Here is a 12,100-nt window from a genome sequence, read left to right on the forward strand (position 1 = left end):
AAGAGAAAAAAATGATATTCCTATTCAAGGATTAAGGGAGCATGTGTCATATGTAAATATATTATACGGTGTATACTTTTTATTTGAGCATGATGCTTATTACAAGCAGGGCATTATAGTACTGCAACTATTAATCGCTATCTTCTTCCTCGGAGCAGCACTGAAGCCCAGAGAGGGGACGACTCTGGCAACTTTTTGGCAGGGTAAGGAGAAATCGGCCGGAGGGTCAGCCGCCCTATCTCGCCCCCGCATCCACTATTGATAGAAAAGTTTTTACTGTACTATTTATTTAGTTTTCTAATAATGACAAGTAAAATAGTAGTATCATGTATTTGAGCCTTTTTTTTTTAAAAAGAAGAAGAAGAAAAAAAAAGCAACAATTGTGTTAGGTTATGACATCAAAGAATTTTAATTTTTTAAAATTTGCTATTAATGGTTGAGTAACGAGCATTGATTTGGCCATCCAACCATAAGTGCTAGAGAGGGATAAGCAAAGTTCCACACTTTGTCTATCCTTCCGATTTCATTTCATATTATTCTATTAATTCAAATTCGGTTTCAAGTGTATATTTCTTGATGGACGATTAGTTAGGACCGTGTGACCTAATTTTAACGATATAATACATGTTTTTTCAATTTATTTTTTTCAAACAATGTAAAATTGTTGATAAATTCTACATTAATAAAGTTGAAGTGGCGCCATCGAAGGAAGAGCATAAAGTTGACTGCAAATCTGCTATGTCATGCATAAATTAAGTCGGCGACATCGAGATGAAATGGACATATATGGCTCATAAATATCTTCCTATATCATGTTACATTTCTTATTACCTATCTCATATCATTACTTATGTTGAGAGATATAGTATCTTTGGGTATCTTGTAATTTAATTTAGATAAATAGATGTCGACTTCATTAATGTGAGAGGAGAAGAAAATTAATCAAAACCTACTCTCTACGTCTCACACATGTTTCTAGCTCTTCACGCTATTGTGGGTTGTCTTCTCGCAACTATCCTACATTCGTTGCTTTAATTCGCAACAATCACATGTTTGATTAATTATATTATAATTATTCTGTTTAAATGGGATATTTTTTTTATAGTGCGCACTACAATAAGGTCAACTTGAATATGTTCTTCAAAATTACTCACTTTAGCAAAAGCTTTGCCTTTGCCTACGTAAAATCAACTCACAAACGCTTCATAGATCATTCATGCTATTCTACCTATAATTACCCTACCACAATATGTTTTGTTTCAACGAATCTCTCTTTCTCTCTCTCCAAATAACCGACCTATCATAATAATGAAACGTATGTTCTCTATAAATGTAGAGTTTTATGAGTATATTCATTCTCAATTATTTTGTCTTTTGTATTATTTTGTCGGTTTTGAGTTTTGGTAGCTAGGATAAAATCTTAAAATTTCTACATTTAAGATCCCTCAAAAACCTAAACCATTTCTTTTTTTATGAAATGAAAGGCTCAAGCAACAATTAGTGATTGAAAGATCAAAATAAGTTGAGCAATCAAGCTCTAAAAAACAGCACCAACTAGTAACTTACCACCATTAACTAGATTACAGTAACCTCATCATCTAAAGTTACAATAAGCAACCTGAAACAGTAACAAATGACATAACTAACCAAAACAAAGATCATGGAGTAATAAACAAAACTGCCTAGTTTTTGTACTTTTTAGAAAAAAAAAGTCCTAGTTTATATATTTGAATATGATCATACTCAATATTTAAAATCTCAAGTTATGTGTTTATAAATATTATTATAATTTTTACTGCCTCTATGAGGTGATTGGATTCTTCCACTACACAAATCCAGATCTTTTTAGGCCTAACAATAATTAATTGTCCCACTTGTTAATAATTTAATGGAAAATCATTGAAAAATAAAGAATAAACATAGAAATTAGCGAACACAAGATTTTGACTTTACCTAAACCCATACAAAAATTTCATCAAAATATCCAATCAAATTCTTCAACGCGTGGCCCCCACCACCTTCCTTTTGTCTCATCCCTGTATAAATACTCCATATATTGCCGTTTCAAACTTCCAATTTTAAGAACTTTATTATCGAATAAATTTTTCCATTTCTGGTTTACTTAAATCGCACTCCGTTTCTGGACTTTTGACCGAAACGACGTCACTCTGACCCTCTCAATCCTCTCTCTTTAATAACCACAATTTAGAAAGCAGAGATTTGAGCGAAAATGGCGAGGGAAAAGCCGAGGGAGGAACTGTACGTCACTGTACCTAATCTCTTCCGCTGCCCAATCTCCATGGACGTCATGAAGTCGCCGGTGAGTCTCTGCACCGGCGTCACGTACGACCGGAGCTCCATCGAGAAGTGGCTGGCGCTCGGCCATAAAACCTGTCCGGCGACCATGCAAACCCTGCCTTCCACGCTCACCACGCCGAATCTCACCCTCCGCCGCCTAATTCAGCTCTGGCTCTCCCATGCCGACGCCGCGCGCGCGCCGCTGTGTGCTGTCTCCAAGCAGGAAGCGGCGGCGATCATCAAAGGCGAGCTCGACGCTCCTTCCTTGGAGAAATTGATCAATTTCATGAAGGCGTCGGAGGGGAATCTGAAGTTCGTCGCGCTGTCTAGCAGCGCGATTTCGAGATTCGTTGAATTCTTCGTTGATTCCGACGAAATTCGGATTCGCGAACTGATTGTTGAGGTTTTCGATCTGATCTCGTCGGAGAGTGGCGTAAGAGAAAGGTTAAATGACCTCGTTTTGAACTGCAGTGACGGAAGAGACTGTTTATCGCCGTTCGCGGCGGTTTTGCGGAAAGGAAACACCGAATCGAAGGTGAAATCCGCGAAGATTTTGGAGCTAATATCAATAAATCCTGAATCGCAGCACAAAATCTCCGATCAACCAGGTCTATTAGAGAATCTATACACCCTAACCACCGCAGAGAGCGATTACTCGGCCGTGGAAGCCGGATTATCGGCTCTGTTAGCAATCGCAACCACTAGGGCGGCGAAGAAGGAGCTGATCCGGCTCGGAATCGTCCGAACCGCGGGGCGGATCCTCTCCGGATCGGATCCGGATCGCGGCGTGATAGAGAGAGCGGCGGCGATGCTGGAAAGCGTGGCATCGTGTACGGAGGGGCGGGGCGCGATCGGAGGGGATAGGGAGTGTGTGGCGGGGACGGTGAGGAGGCTGATGAAGTGCTCTGGCGCGGCGACGGAGCACGGGATAGCGGTGCTGTGGAGCGTGTGCTGCTTAGCGAGGGACGAGTCGGCGCAGGAAACGGCGGCGGAGGAGAATGGATTGACGAAGGTACTACTGGTGATGCAGAGCGGCTGCTCGTCGAGTACAAGCATGATGTGCAGGGAATTGGTCAAAGTTTTGAGGGCCAAGAGTGGTAAGTCCAATTTGGCTCCTTATTATCAAACTAGGACAACTCACATTGCGCCTTGTTGAATTTAACATACAATTAATCTAATTTTTATTTAGGTAGATGCATTAAAAATTCAAATCTGTAAATGTTTTCACAGGGAATGATGATATATACAAAGATACTCATATTACTGAAAGATACTAGTAACAAATTTCGACTGTCGTTCTCCTTTAAAATTGTGGAGTAATGTATTTTATTTTTTACAAAATTGAAATCATATTGCAAAGGCCCAATTGAAATCGGTTCGTACTCGCCGCATCATAACTTCAACTATATCAAGCTTCGTTTATTCTCATTTGAATTTAATGAATTTAATTTAATATTCTTTACTTCATGTCAATAGTCCTAGGCTTAGCTGTGAATGGGAGTTCTAGTGTAAAATTGAGAAAAAATATAGTAGAGAAAATAAATAAATGAATCATTCTAAATTCAAGGTGAATAATTTAAGAAAGAGAGCAAATGTAGAAAAGAAGGGCGAAAAAGTAATGGTCCTTGTTATTTCAAAATATCAAAGAGAGACTAATAGTAAGTAATACTTCATTCATTTCATAGTAATTGAGTCATTTTATCATTTTGGTACGTTTCATAGTAATAGAGTCATTTCTCTTTTTAGTAAAAGTCAACACATTTTTCCACACCTACTTTACTCTCTCTTACTTTTTTTTTTCTTCATCTCTCTACCTTTTTCATTTTCTACTTTATTCTTTCTTTACTTAACTAACCTAACACAATTTTACTATGAAATGGAGGGAGTAATATAATGAGCCCCTGTTTCAGGTTTGATATCGATATTTCCCTGTTTCAGGTTTGATATCGATATTTGTTCATTGATAAATGTTATTACCTCCGTCCGTGAAAATTTGTCTCATTTTTCCAGTTTCGTCCGTCCCTCAAGATTTGTCCCATTTCACTTTTACCATTTTTAGTAGTGAACCTCATATTCCACTAACTTATTCCTACTCATATTTTATTATAAAATTAATATATAAAAGTAGGACTTACAATCCACTAACTTTTTCAACTCATTTTTTATTACAATTCTTAAAATTCGTGCCGAGTCAAAATGGGACAAATTTGAGGAATGGAGGTAATAATACCCATGTGTAGGAAATTGATTGCAATAAATACAAAGTAAATGTGTTATAGTTGAGGTCGCTGAATAATAATTGTTGAATGCATGACTTTAAGTTTTCATTTATTTAGCGACGAACTTTTTACCGAGCACATCTAGCTCTAATTCCGTTTTACAAACACCAAAATATTCGATAAACATCACTTAATTTCTTTGGTGGCATCCTATCCCGAGCTTCTTTTATGTGAATAAGAGCATTTCCAACCATTTACGCTAAACTCAAATCCATTTTAGTGTAAATGTCATATCAAATATAATTTTACTCTAACCATTTATACTAAACTCAAACTTAAAAGAATATTCTTTATATTATGCTATATTTACTCACAAAATTTGAAATATTTTTGGGTTTAGTTTAGTGAGAACCTAAAGATAAGTATTTTTTTCTAAAAAACAAAAAATGAGATTGATTTTGGAGTACTATTGAAACTAATTACCTATCTTATTTTAAGTTTTAATTCACCCTTGGAGATGGTCTAACTGCTAAATGCTTACTGAAAAAATTAAAATGAGAAATCAAATTCTACAGTAATAATAAATATATTTAATTATTTATGCTTTGATTTGATTTATATTTTTTTACTATAAATCAAACCAAAACCTAGTAGTAATAGTTTTTGCAAAAAAAAAAACCAAACCATTTCTTCATATCTTAAAATTAATAATTATGAAGTGCAAAAATTTCCGAATTTTAGAATACACTCCGTATAAGTATACGGCTCCGTAGTTTAAAAGTTGCAAATTTGTACAAATAAGAAAAGATAATTGTAGTAATAAATAATGAAAAAAAAAGATACCCATGCCCTAAAAACCATCTACCTACCCCAACGCTGCAAAATTTGGAAGCATCAAACATCTGTGTCAATGGAAACTTCTACCGGCAATGCTCTCATCCTTCTCTCCCCAAATCCACGCACTCACGCTGATTTCAACTCCTCCTTCAACCATCTCAGCACCCTCATTTCCTCCTCACCTTCCGACTCACACAGCTTCAATCCCACCGCAGCCGCACGGAAGGTGTTCGCTAAAATCCCCAAACCAAAATTGAGCTTCTCATCCACCACACTTTCTAATCAGGAGCTCACAAAAGGTCCAAAAAAACATAACTGGCTCAAGCCGGCTGCTAGAGGGTCTCCAGCGGCTCAAGCCCTGTTGAAGAATCTCTCCACTCTTGAACGGGCGCTCATCGGCGCCGCTTCTGGTGGAATCGCCGGTGCATTCTCTTATGTCTGTCTTCATCCGCTCGATACGGTCAAAACCAAGCTGCAGACAAAGGGGGCATCGGAAATTTACAAAGGCGCCTTTGATGTGATTGCGAAGACTTTCCAGAGTAAAGGGATTCTTGGATTCTACAGCGGCGTTTCCGCTGTTATCGTCGGCTCGACGTTTTCTTCTGCGGTTTACTTCGGAACGTGTGAGTTTGGGAAGTCATTTTTGTCGAAATGTGGGAGCTTTCCGCCTCTGTTGATCCCTCCTACAGCTGGTGCAATGGGGAACATCGTGTCTTCTACGATCATGGTGCCGAAGGAATTGATCAAGCAGAGGATGCAGGCGGGCGCCAAGGGCCGATCGTGGGAGGTTCTGTTGAGGATTTTGGAGAAAGATGGGATCTTGGGGCTGTATGCTGGATATAGTGCCACATTGCTTAGAAATCTTCCTGCTGGTGTTCTGAGTTACTCCTCGTTCGAGTATCTGAAAGCTGCGGTCTTGAGGGAGACGAAGCAGCCAAATTTGGAGCCGTATCAGAGCGTTGCATGTGGGGCTTTGGCCGGGGCAATATCCGCCTCTTTGACAACTCCTTTGGATGTCGTGAAGACGAGGTTGATGACACAGGGCCATAGGGAGGCTGTGAACAAGGTTTCTGCTGCCATGTATTCGGGGGTGAGGGATACAGTCAAGCAGATACTTCAGGAAGAAGGGTGGGTTGGATTCACTCATGGGATGGGGCCTCGGGTTTTCTATAGCGCGTGCTTTTCTGCTATAGGGTACTTTGCGTTTGAGACTGCTCGTCTAACTGTATTGAATGAGTATATAAGGAGAAAGGAGCGCGAGGATGCTGCAGTTCCTGCCTTTGCAGTAGTTGATGAAAGTGGCTGAGATATTGAGAGCAGTAACAACTCTGTCTTGTGGATTTACCTAATAATATGTTGTGCTACAACTTTCTTTAACTGCTTGTAGAGAGTGTTGTATCGAATTTTAGCTGCTCTTTTGCTGGATATTGTTAGAGTTAGATCGTATTTGTGTGAAGAGTTCTGTTAAGATACCAAGTGTTTTAAGATGTTAGGGGTGCTAAGTTGATGGCAATATAACTGAGTTCGTGGAAAAGAAAGATTGTTGTGTGACAATTTGATTGTTGAAAATATTGACATGTTTAATTTGCGTCGAATGTACAGAGGGTGTTAAATTTGCAGAGTTTGATAGTTATTTGATTAAATTAACAAGTTGTTTATAGAGTAGTTTGAAGCTTGGGTTTCTTGGAATTGCTGGTTGTGACAGATCAACTATGAACATCAGGATAGTTTCATTGAGTAAAAGGTTATTTGAATTGTAATTTCGTTTATGTATTGTAAGTTCTGATATTTAATAGATCAAATTATGTATTCACCTAAGTCAAATAATTTTGTGCAACTTGTTATTCAAAATATTTCTCAGAAAACCTTTTACTTATAACATGAGAGATTTGTAACATCTATCATGTCGTTTTTATCACGACAAATCAAATGAAAAACATGGTGTAGAATATAAATTATAGTACATGGAAAATTGTCTAAAATACAATGCATTTTGATCAAATTTAAATTTGTACTAAGCTTAAAATTTGGATTTGTTCGTAATTCTCGTATAGAGATTTTTTTGATGAAATTGTATTCGATACTATGATAGTTGGAAAATTATATGCGGACTTCAACACAGCCGAAAACATATAGACAATCTAAAACTAGAATGACTAGAATAAAATTTGTCAAGAATTCATTATTTTTCAGATAATTTTCCCATAAAACCACAACTTGATAGAGGAAGAGGAATTTGGTTTCATTATTTACTTTCTCACCTCACAGCCCCCAGTCAAGTAAAAGAAGCAGAGTAAAACACCAAGAAAAACCCCTTATGATTTTCCCTCCAAAATCCCACCGGAAATTCAAGAATGCAGCCTCCTCCTCCCAATCTCCTCCGCGCCCTCTCCCTCCTCCTCATCTTCTTCACCCCATCCATCTCAACCGCTTTCTCCCCCGCCCACAACGTCACCCTCTTCGAAGACGCCTTCTGGAGCAGCCCCCACCGCGACTCCATTTCCCTCACTAAACACAAAGACTGCACCGCCCCGCCCCCGCCCCCGCCGCCGCCTCCTTTCGGCGTGGGCCGAGCATTCTACTCGAAGCCAGTCCGCTTCCTCGACCACTCCACCAGAGCCACCGCCTCCTTCTCCTGCCGCTTCTCCTTCACCGCCACCACCCTCCCCAGCTCCTGCCCCTCCGGCGACGGCATCGCTTTCCTCATCACCTCCACCACCGCCGCCTCCATCCTCATCGATTTCCCCCCTCAAGATTCCTACCTCGCCGTCGAATTCGACACCAACGACAACCACATCGCCATCTCCGTCGACAATTCCATCACCCCGGTCTCCTCCTCCGCCGCCGGAATCAGCCTCAAAGACGGAAAAGAGGTAACCTCGTGGATCGAATACCGCCACTCCGACGCCATGATCAGGGTCTGGATCAGCCATTCCAACCGAATTAGGCCCCGGAACCCCATCCTCGTCACCAAAATCGATCTCTCCGATCGCTTCAAAGAGTTCATGAGCGTCGGATTCACCGCCGCAAATGTCAGAGGCTCCTCCGCCTACACCGTCGAGCGCTGGCGATTCAAGACCTTTCTTGGAAATATCCCTCCCACAATCGCCATGGACGCCGTCAAAACAGGGGATTGCTCTGTCTGCTCCCAATTCGACACCAGCATCGAATTCGGCTCCTTCGCCAATAACCCTCCCTTGAGAAAGGAGATTCTCATCTTGCTTGTTGTTCTAGCTTCCTTCGCCGCGCTCACAGTCTTATTCGCCGCCGCCATTGTTGCCTGCGTCTGCGTTGTTCGTCGCCCGGGAGGGCAGAAACAGAGCCAGCCGTATCGATTTCAGAACGGGAAGATGGTGCCGATGATGCTATCTCTCAGTGAAATCAGATCAGCCACGAATGGATTCAACCACGATCAGATCATCGGAGAAGGCGGCTCAGCTGTTGTGTACGCCGGCAAAATCCCTCATTGTGGGACTGTGGCGATCAAGCGTTTCAACCAAGACGATAATCACTACGATTCATCGCTCTCACAAGTCCCTTTCAACACCGAGTTTGCTACAATGGCAGGTTGCTTGAAGCATAAAAATCTACTGCAGCTGCAGGGGTGGTGTTGTGAGAGGAATGAGCTTGTTCTTGTCTACGAATACATGGCTAATGGCAGCCTCGACAAGATCCTCCACGGCCGGGATCCTTGCTCGTCTCGCCTCTTGACGTGGGAGAAGCGCCTCAGCATCATCCATGGCGTTGCGGCCGCGCTGATCTACCTCCACGAGGAGTGCGAGAGCCAGATCATCCACCGAGACGTCAAGACTTGCAACGTACTCCTCGATGCAGAGTTGAATCCGAAGCTTGGCGATTTCGGGCTTGCTGAGGTCCACCGGCATAGTATGAGGGGTCGGGAAATGGCGAGAGCTACGTTCCCGGCTGGGACAATGGGGTATCTTGCTCCCGAGTACGCCTTCTCGGGCATCCCCACAGTGAAGACGGACGTATACAGCTTCGGGGTCGTGGTGCTCGAGGTGGCCACAGGGAGGCTCCCCGTGGACCAGGGGGGTTGCCTTTTGATTGATCATGTGTGGGGACTGTGGGAGACGGGGGTGCTGGTTGATGCGGCTGATCCGAAGCTCATGGGGCGGTTCGGGAAGGGGGAGATGGAGAGGATGCTTGTGGTCGGGTTGGCGTGCGTGCACCCTAACGGTGATATGAGGCCGAGGATGAGGGAGGCTGCGCGGATGCTGAAAGGGGAGGCGCTGCTCCCGGCCTTGCCAACGAAGAGGCCGGCTGTGATGGTTCAGTCTGTTGTGGTGCCTCAGTCAGCTGAGGAAATGGTGGTGACTGGTGAGGAGACTGATACACCATGGTCTACTCCTAGAACACACTTCAGCAAGAATCAGTACCATCCTGATAATATTGCTTGAGACTACTTGATTTGATTTGAGTTGAGACAATATTCTACACTTCCACACTAGTTTCATGTAGTAGTCAATATGAAGATTAATGATAGACTTCTATTCAACTTCATGTTATCTTGAGATCAATTTCTTGTTATGTTATGTTTATGTTATAGTGTGGTAGGCACAAGCAAGTTTGTTAAGGCACATTGCACCCTTCTAATTTTATTCTTCTAATGAGGGATTGGTTAAACTTAAGTTGGATTAATATATGTACCATAGAATTTGGTTGGGATTCTAGATTTACACAAGTTTTTCTTTTGTTTGAATAGATTTGGTGATAATACTAATGGATGCGTTTGGGCCCTATTTTAATTCTGATCGGCCCAAGTAGGCCTATATAAAAAGCCCCAATCTCAGGTTAACCCTAGCGTCGAAACCCTAGATCAGTTTTAACGCACGAATCCAAGACTCAATTCATGTCTGCAGTTTTTCCTTTTTCCTCCTTTATGCCTCTCTTTCTTCTCAGATTGCGTTCAGTTTCATCTAAAGATTTTGCAGCGATTTGAACTAAATTTTGTTTATTTATTTTCTAACATAATGCCCGATGATGGAAAACTTTAAACATTGAATTGGCGTGATGATGGATCTGGATTCATCAGTGGCCTTCGTGTTGCCTGGATAGTCTGCCGCCTCTGCCTCCACCTCCACCACCACCACCACTTCAAAATCAAGCACTCGCACACGTGCACGCGGAGGTTGGTAGATTGTCCTTGGTGGCGCGTGAGGCTCCTGATGAATCTGGTCCATTTTTCCTCGCCGCTTATGATTCATAAGCTATGAGATCTGAGGGCTTAGTTTTATGAATATGCAATTCTATTCATTTTATAATTTATTTCACATTTTATAGAATTTTTGTTTTGCTAATCCTTTGATTTTGTGACTAGTTTCCGTTTTCGATTTGTAAGTATTTTTGTATGTGTGTGTTGTGTTAAACCCAGTGATGTTAAATCTGAAATGGAGAATGTTGCTTTGGTTTCCATCGGTAGCCTCCCCGCCCCCTTCACTGTAACAAGGCTTTTCCTTCATCGTCATCATCATTATCGTCTTCTTCATCATCACCACCACCTTCGTCGTTGTCAATTAGCTGCTGCTGCTGCTGCTGCTTCTCTTACTATTACTCCCTCGTCCTTGTTAAGTATGCGAGGCAAAAACTTGTTTGCATTTGGGGCCAAGGACTGGCTTTGCTGGTATCACTCAACACTTCTGCATATTTGGATTCTGAGGGCATTAACTTATCTTTTTCCTTTTGCTTTCGATTCATCTGCATTTTCATTTTCTTTGTCCCAAAAATTCAATTTCAAATCGGCATACTAATTTCAATACTACTGGTGTTTGTCCTCTGCAGGTAGCAATGATACTATTGTTGTGTATCTTGGTCTACTTCAAGTTTTGATTGTTTTTCCAAAATTTTTAAGCTAATCATTGGATGATTGAAATTTTACTTTTATCATATATATCATATAGAATTTTTATATAATTTTCATCTGGATCATGGTCTCTCGTTACAATGACTCAAAACTCTAGAACATCCAATAAATGATATTTTGATTTATAATTATGATAATGGCACTCTGTATTATTATTGAGCAAAATGAGCTTATGCAACATAATATGCCAAATTTCAAACAATTGTCAGTTCTAATTATGCTCTAGAATGCAAGTAGAAAAAAATTATTTTAAACTATGTATTGGAAATAAATTTGATTGTATGTAGAAAGAATTACAGGCCTTGATTATGTTTTTTAAATATAAATAAATTCTACTACTCTAAATAAACTCTTAATTGTAATTCTGTTAATTTTGATGCCCTATTATTCATTTGTGATTAAGTTGAAATTTAATATCATGAATCAAACGAAGTACGTATTTAATTCCAAGATATGATTTTATAAATTGAACATTCCTAAAAGGTATGAAATCAATCATGAATCAAAAGATGAAGATATTATTTAAAAGTTCAGTTTATTTATAAAAACACTCAATGTAGGATCAATTTGAGTTAAAAAAAGTTTGAATTTGATAAAACTGTGGCTCTCTTTTCACTCTTCTCCCTTTTCAATTCTAGTTATCAGTAAAGTAGCTCAATGTACATTTTTTGGAATATTGCAACAACATACAGAAGTAATAATTACTTGGAAAATAGTTCATGGAGGCAATGTTGTATCTCTTTGTTTATATTGTATAAGTATGCCATTCTTTCTCGACTGGATGTTGGCAAGTGTATCGATCTTGTGATTAGATTGAGAGAGTTCATGAAGTGTTCTTCATTCTTGTTCCATTTGTGATCAATCT

General features: G+C 40.4%; 3 protein-coding genes and 1 long non-coding RNA gene across 4 annotated transcripts; all 4 read left to right on the forward strand.

Annotated features, from left to right (window-relative positions):
• Window positions 1-2,084: 2,084 nt before the first annotated feature.
• LOC125219114 (U-box domain-containing protein 28-like) lies at window positions 2,085-3,648 on the forward strand. Its single transcript, XM_048120990.1, has one exon. The coding sequence runs from the start codon at window positions 2,231-2,233 to the stop codon at window positions 3,452-3,454; it is 1,224 nt and encodes a 407-aa protein (XP_047976947.1). The 5' UTR covers window positions 2,085-2,230; the 3' UTR covers window positions 3,455-3,648.
• A 1,535-nt stretch (window positions 3,649-5,183) lies between these two features.
• LOC125218152 (protein MITOFERRINLIKE 1, chloroplastic-like) lies at window positions 5,184-6,967 on the forward strand. Its single transcript, XM_048119760.1, has one exon. The coding sequence runs from the start codon at window positions 5,344-5,346 to the stop codon at window positions 6,658-6,660; it is 1,317 nt and encodes a 438-aa protein (XP_047975717.1). The 5' UTR covers window positions 5,184-5,343; the 3' UTR covers window positions 6,661-6,967.
• A 741-nt stretch (window positions 6,968-7,708) lies between these two features.
• On the forward strand, window positions 7,709-9,772 carry LOC125221358 (L-type lectin-domain containing receptor kinase S.6-like). Its single transcript, XM_048123478.1, has one exon. It carries the CDS (start codon window positions 7,709-7,711, stop codon window positions 9,770-9,772), a length of 2,064 nt encoding a protein of 687 aa, XP_047979435.1.
• A 417-nt stretch (window positions 9,773-10,189) lies between these two features.
• Window positions 10,190-11,450, forward strand: LOC125219362. Its single transcript, XR_007176119.1, has 2 exons — window positions 10,190-10,995; window positions 11,154-11,450. It is a non-coding gene; the product is annotated as an uncharacterized LOC125219362 (long non-coding RNA).
• Window positions 11,451-12,100: the final 650 nt, after the last annotated feature.

Source organism: Salvia hispanica, chromosome 4, assembly GCF_023119035.1.
Source record: "Salvia hispanica cultivar TCC Black 2014 chromosome 4, UniMelb_Shisp_WGS_1.0, whole genome shotgun sequence".
In the NCBI taxonomy this organism is placed as follows: domain Eukaryota; kingdom Viridiplantae; phylum Streptophyta; class Magnoliopsida; order Lamiales; family Lamiaceae; genus Salvia; species Salvia hispanica.

What these genes read in the sequence shown, in the direction of transcription:
- LOC125219114 (XM_048120990.1), top strand. Translation starts at nt 2,231, where the DNA reads ATGGCGAGGGAAAAGCCGAGGGAGGAACTGTACGTCACTGTACCTAAT.
- LOC125218152 (XM_048119760.1), top strand. Translation starts at nt 5,344, where the DNA reads ATGAAAAAAAAAGATACCCATGCCCTAAAAACCATCTACCTACCCCAA.
- LOC125221358 (XM_048123478.1), top strand. Translation starts at nt 7,709, where the DNA reads ATGCAGCCTCCTCCTCCCAATCTCCTCCGCGCCCTCTCCCTCCTCCTC.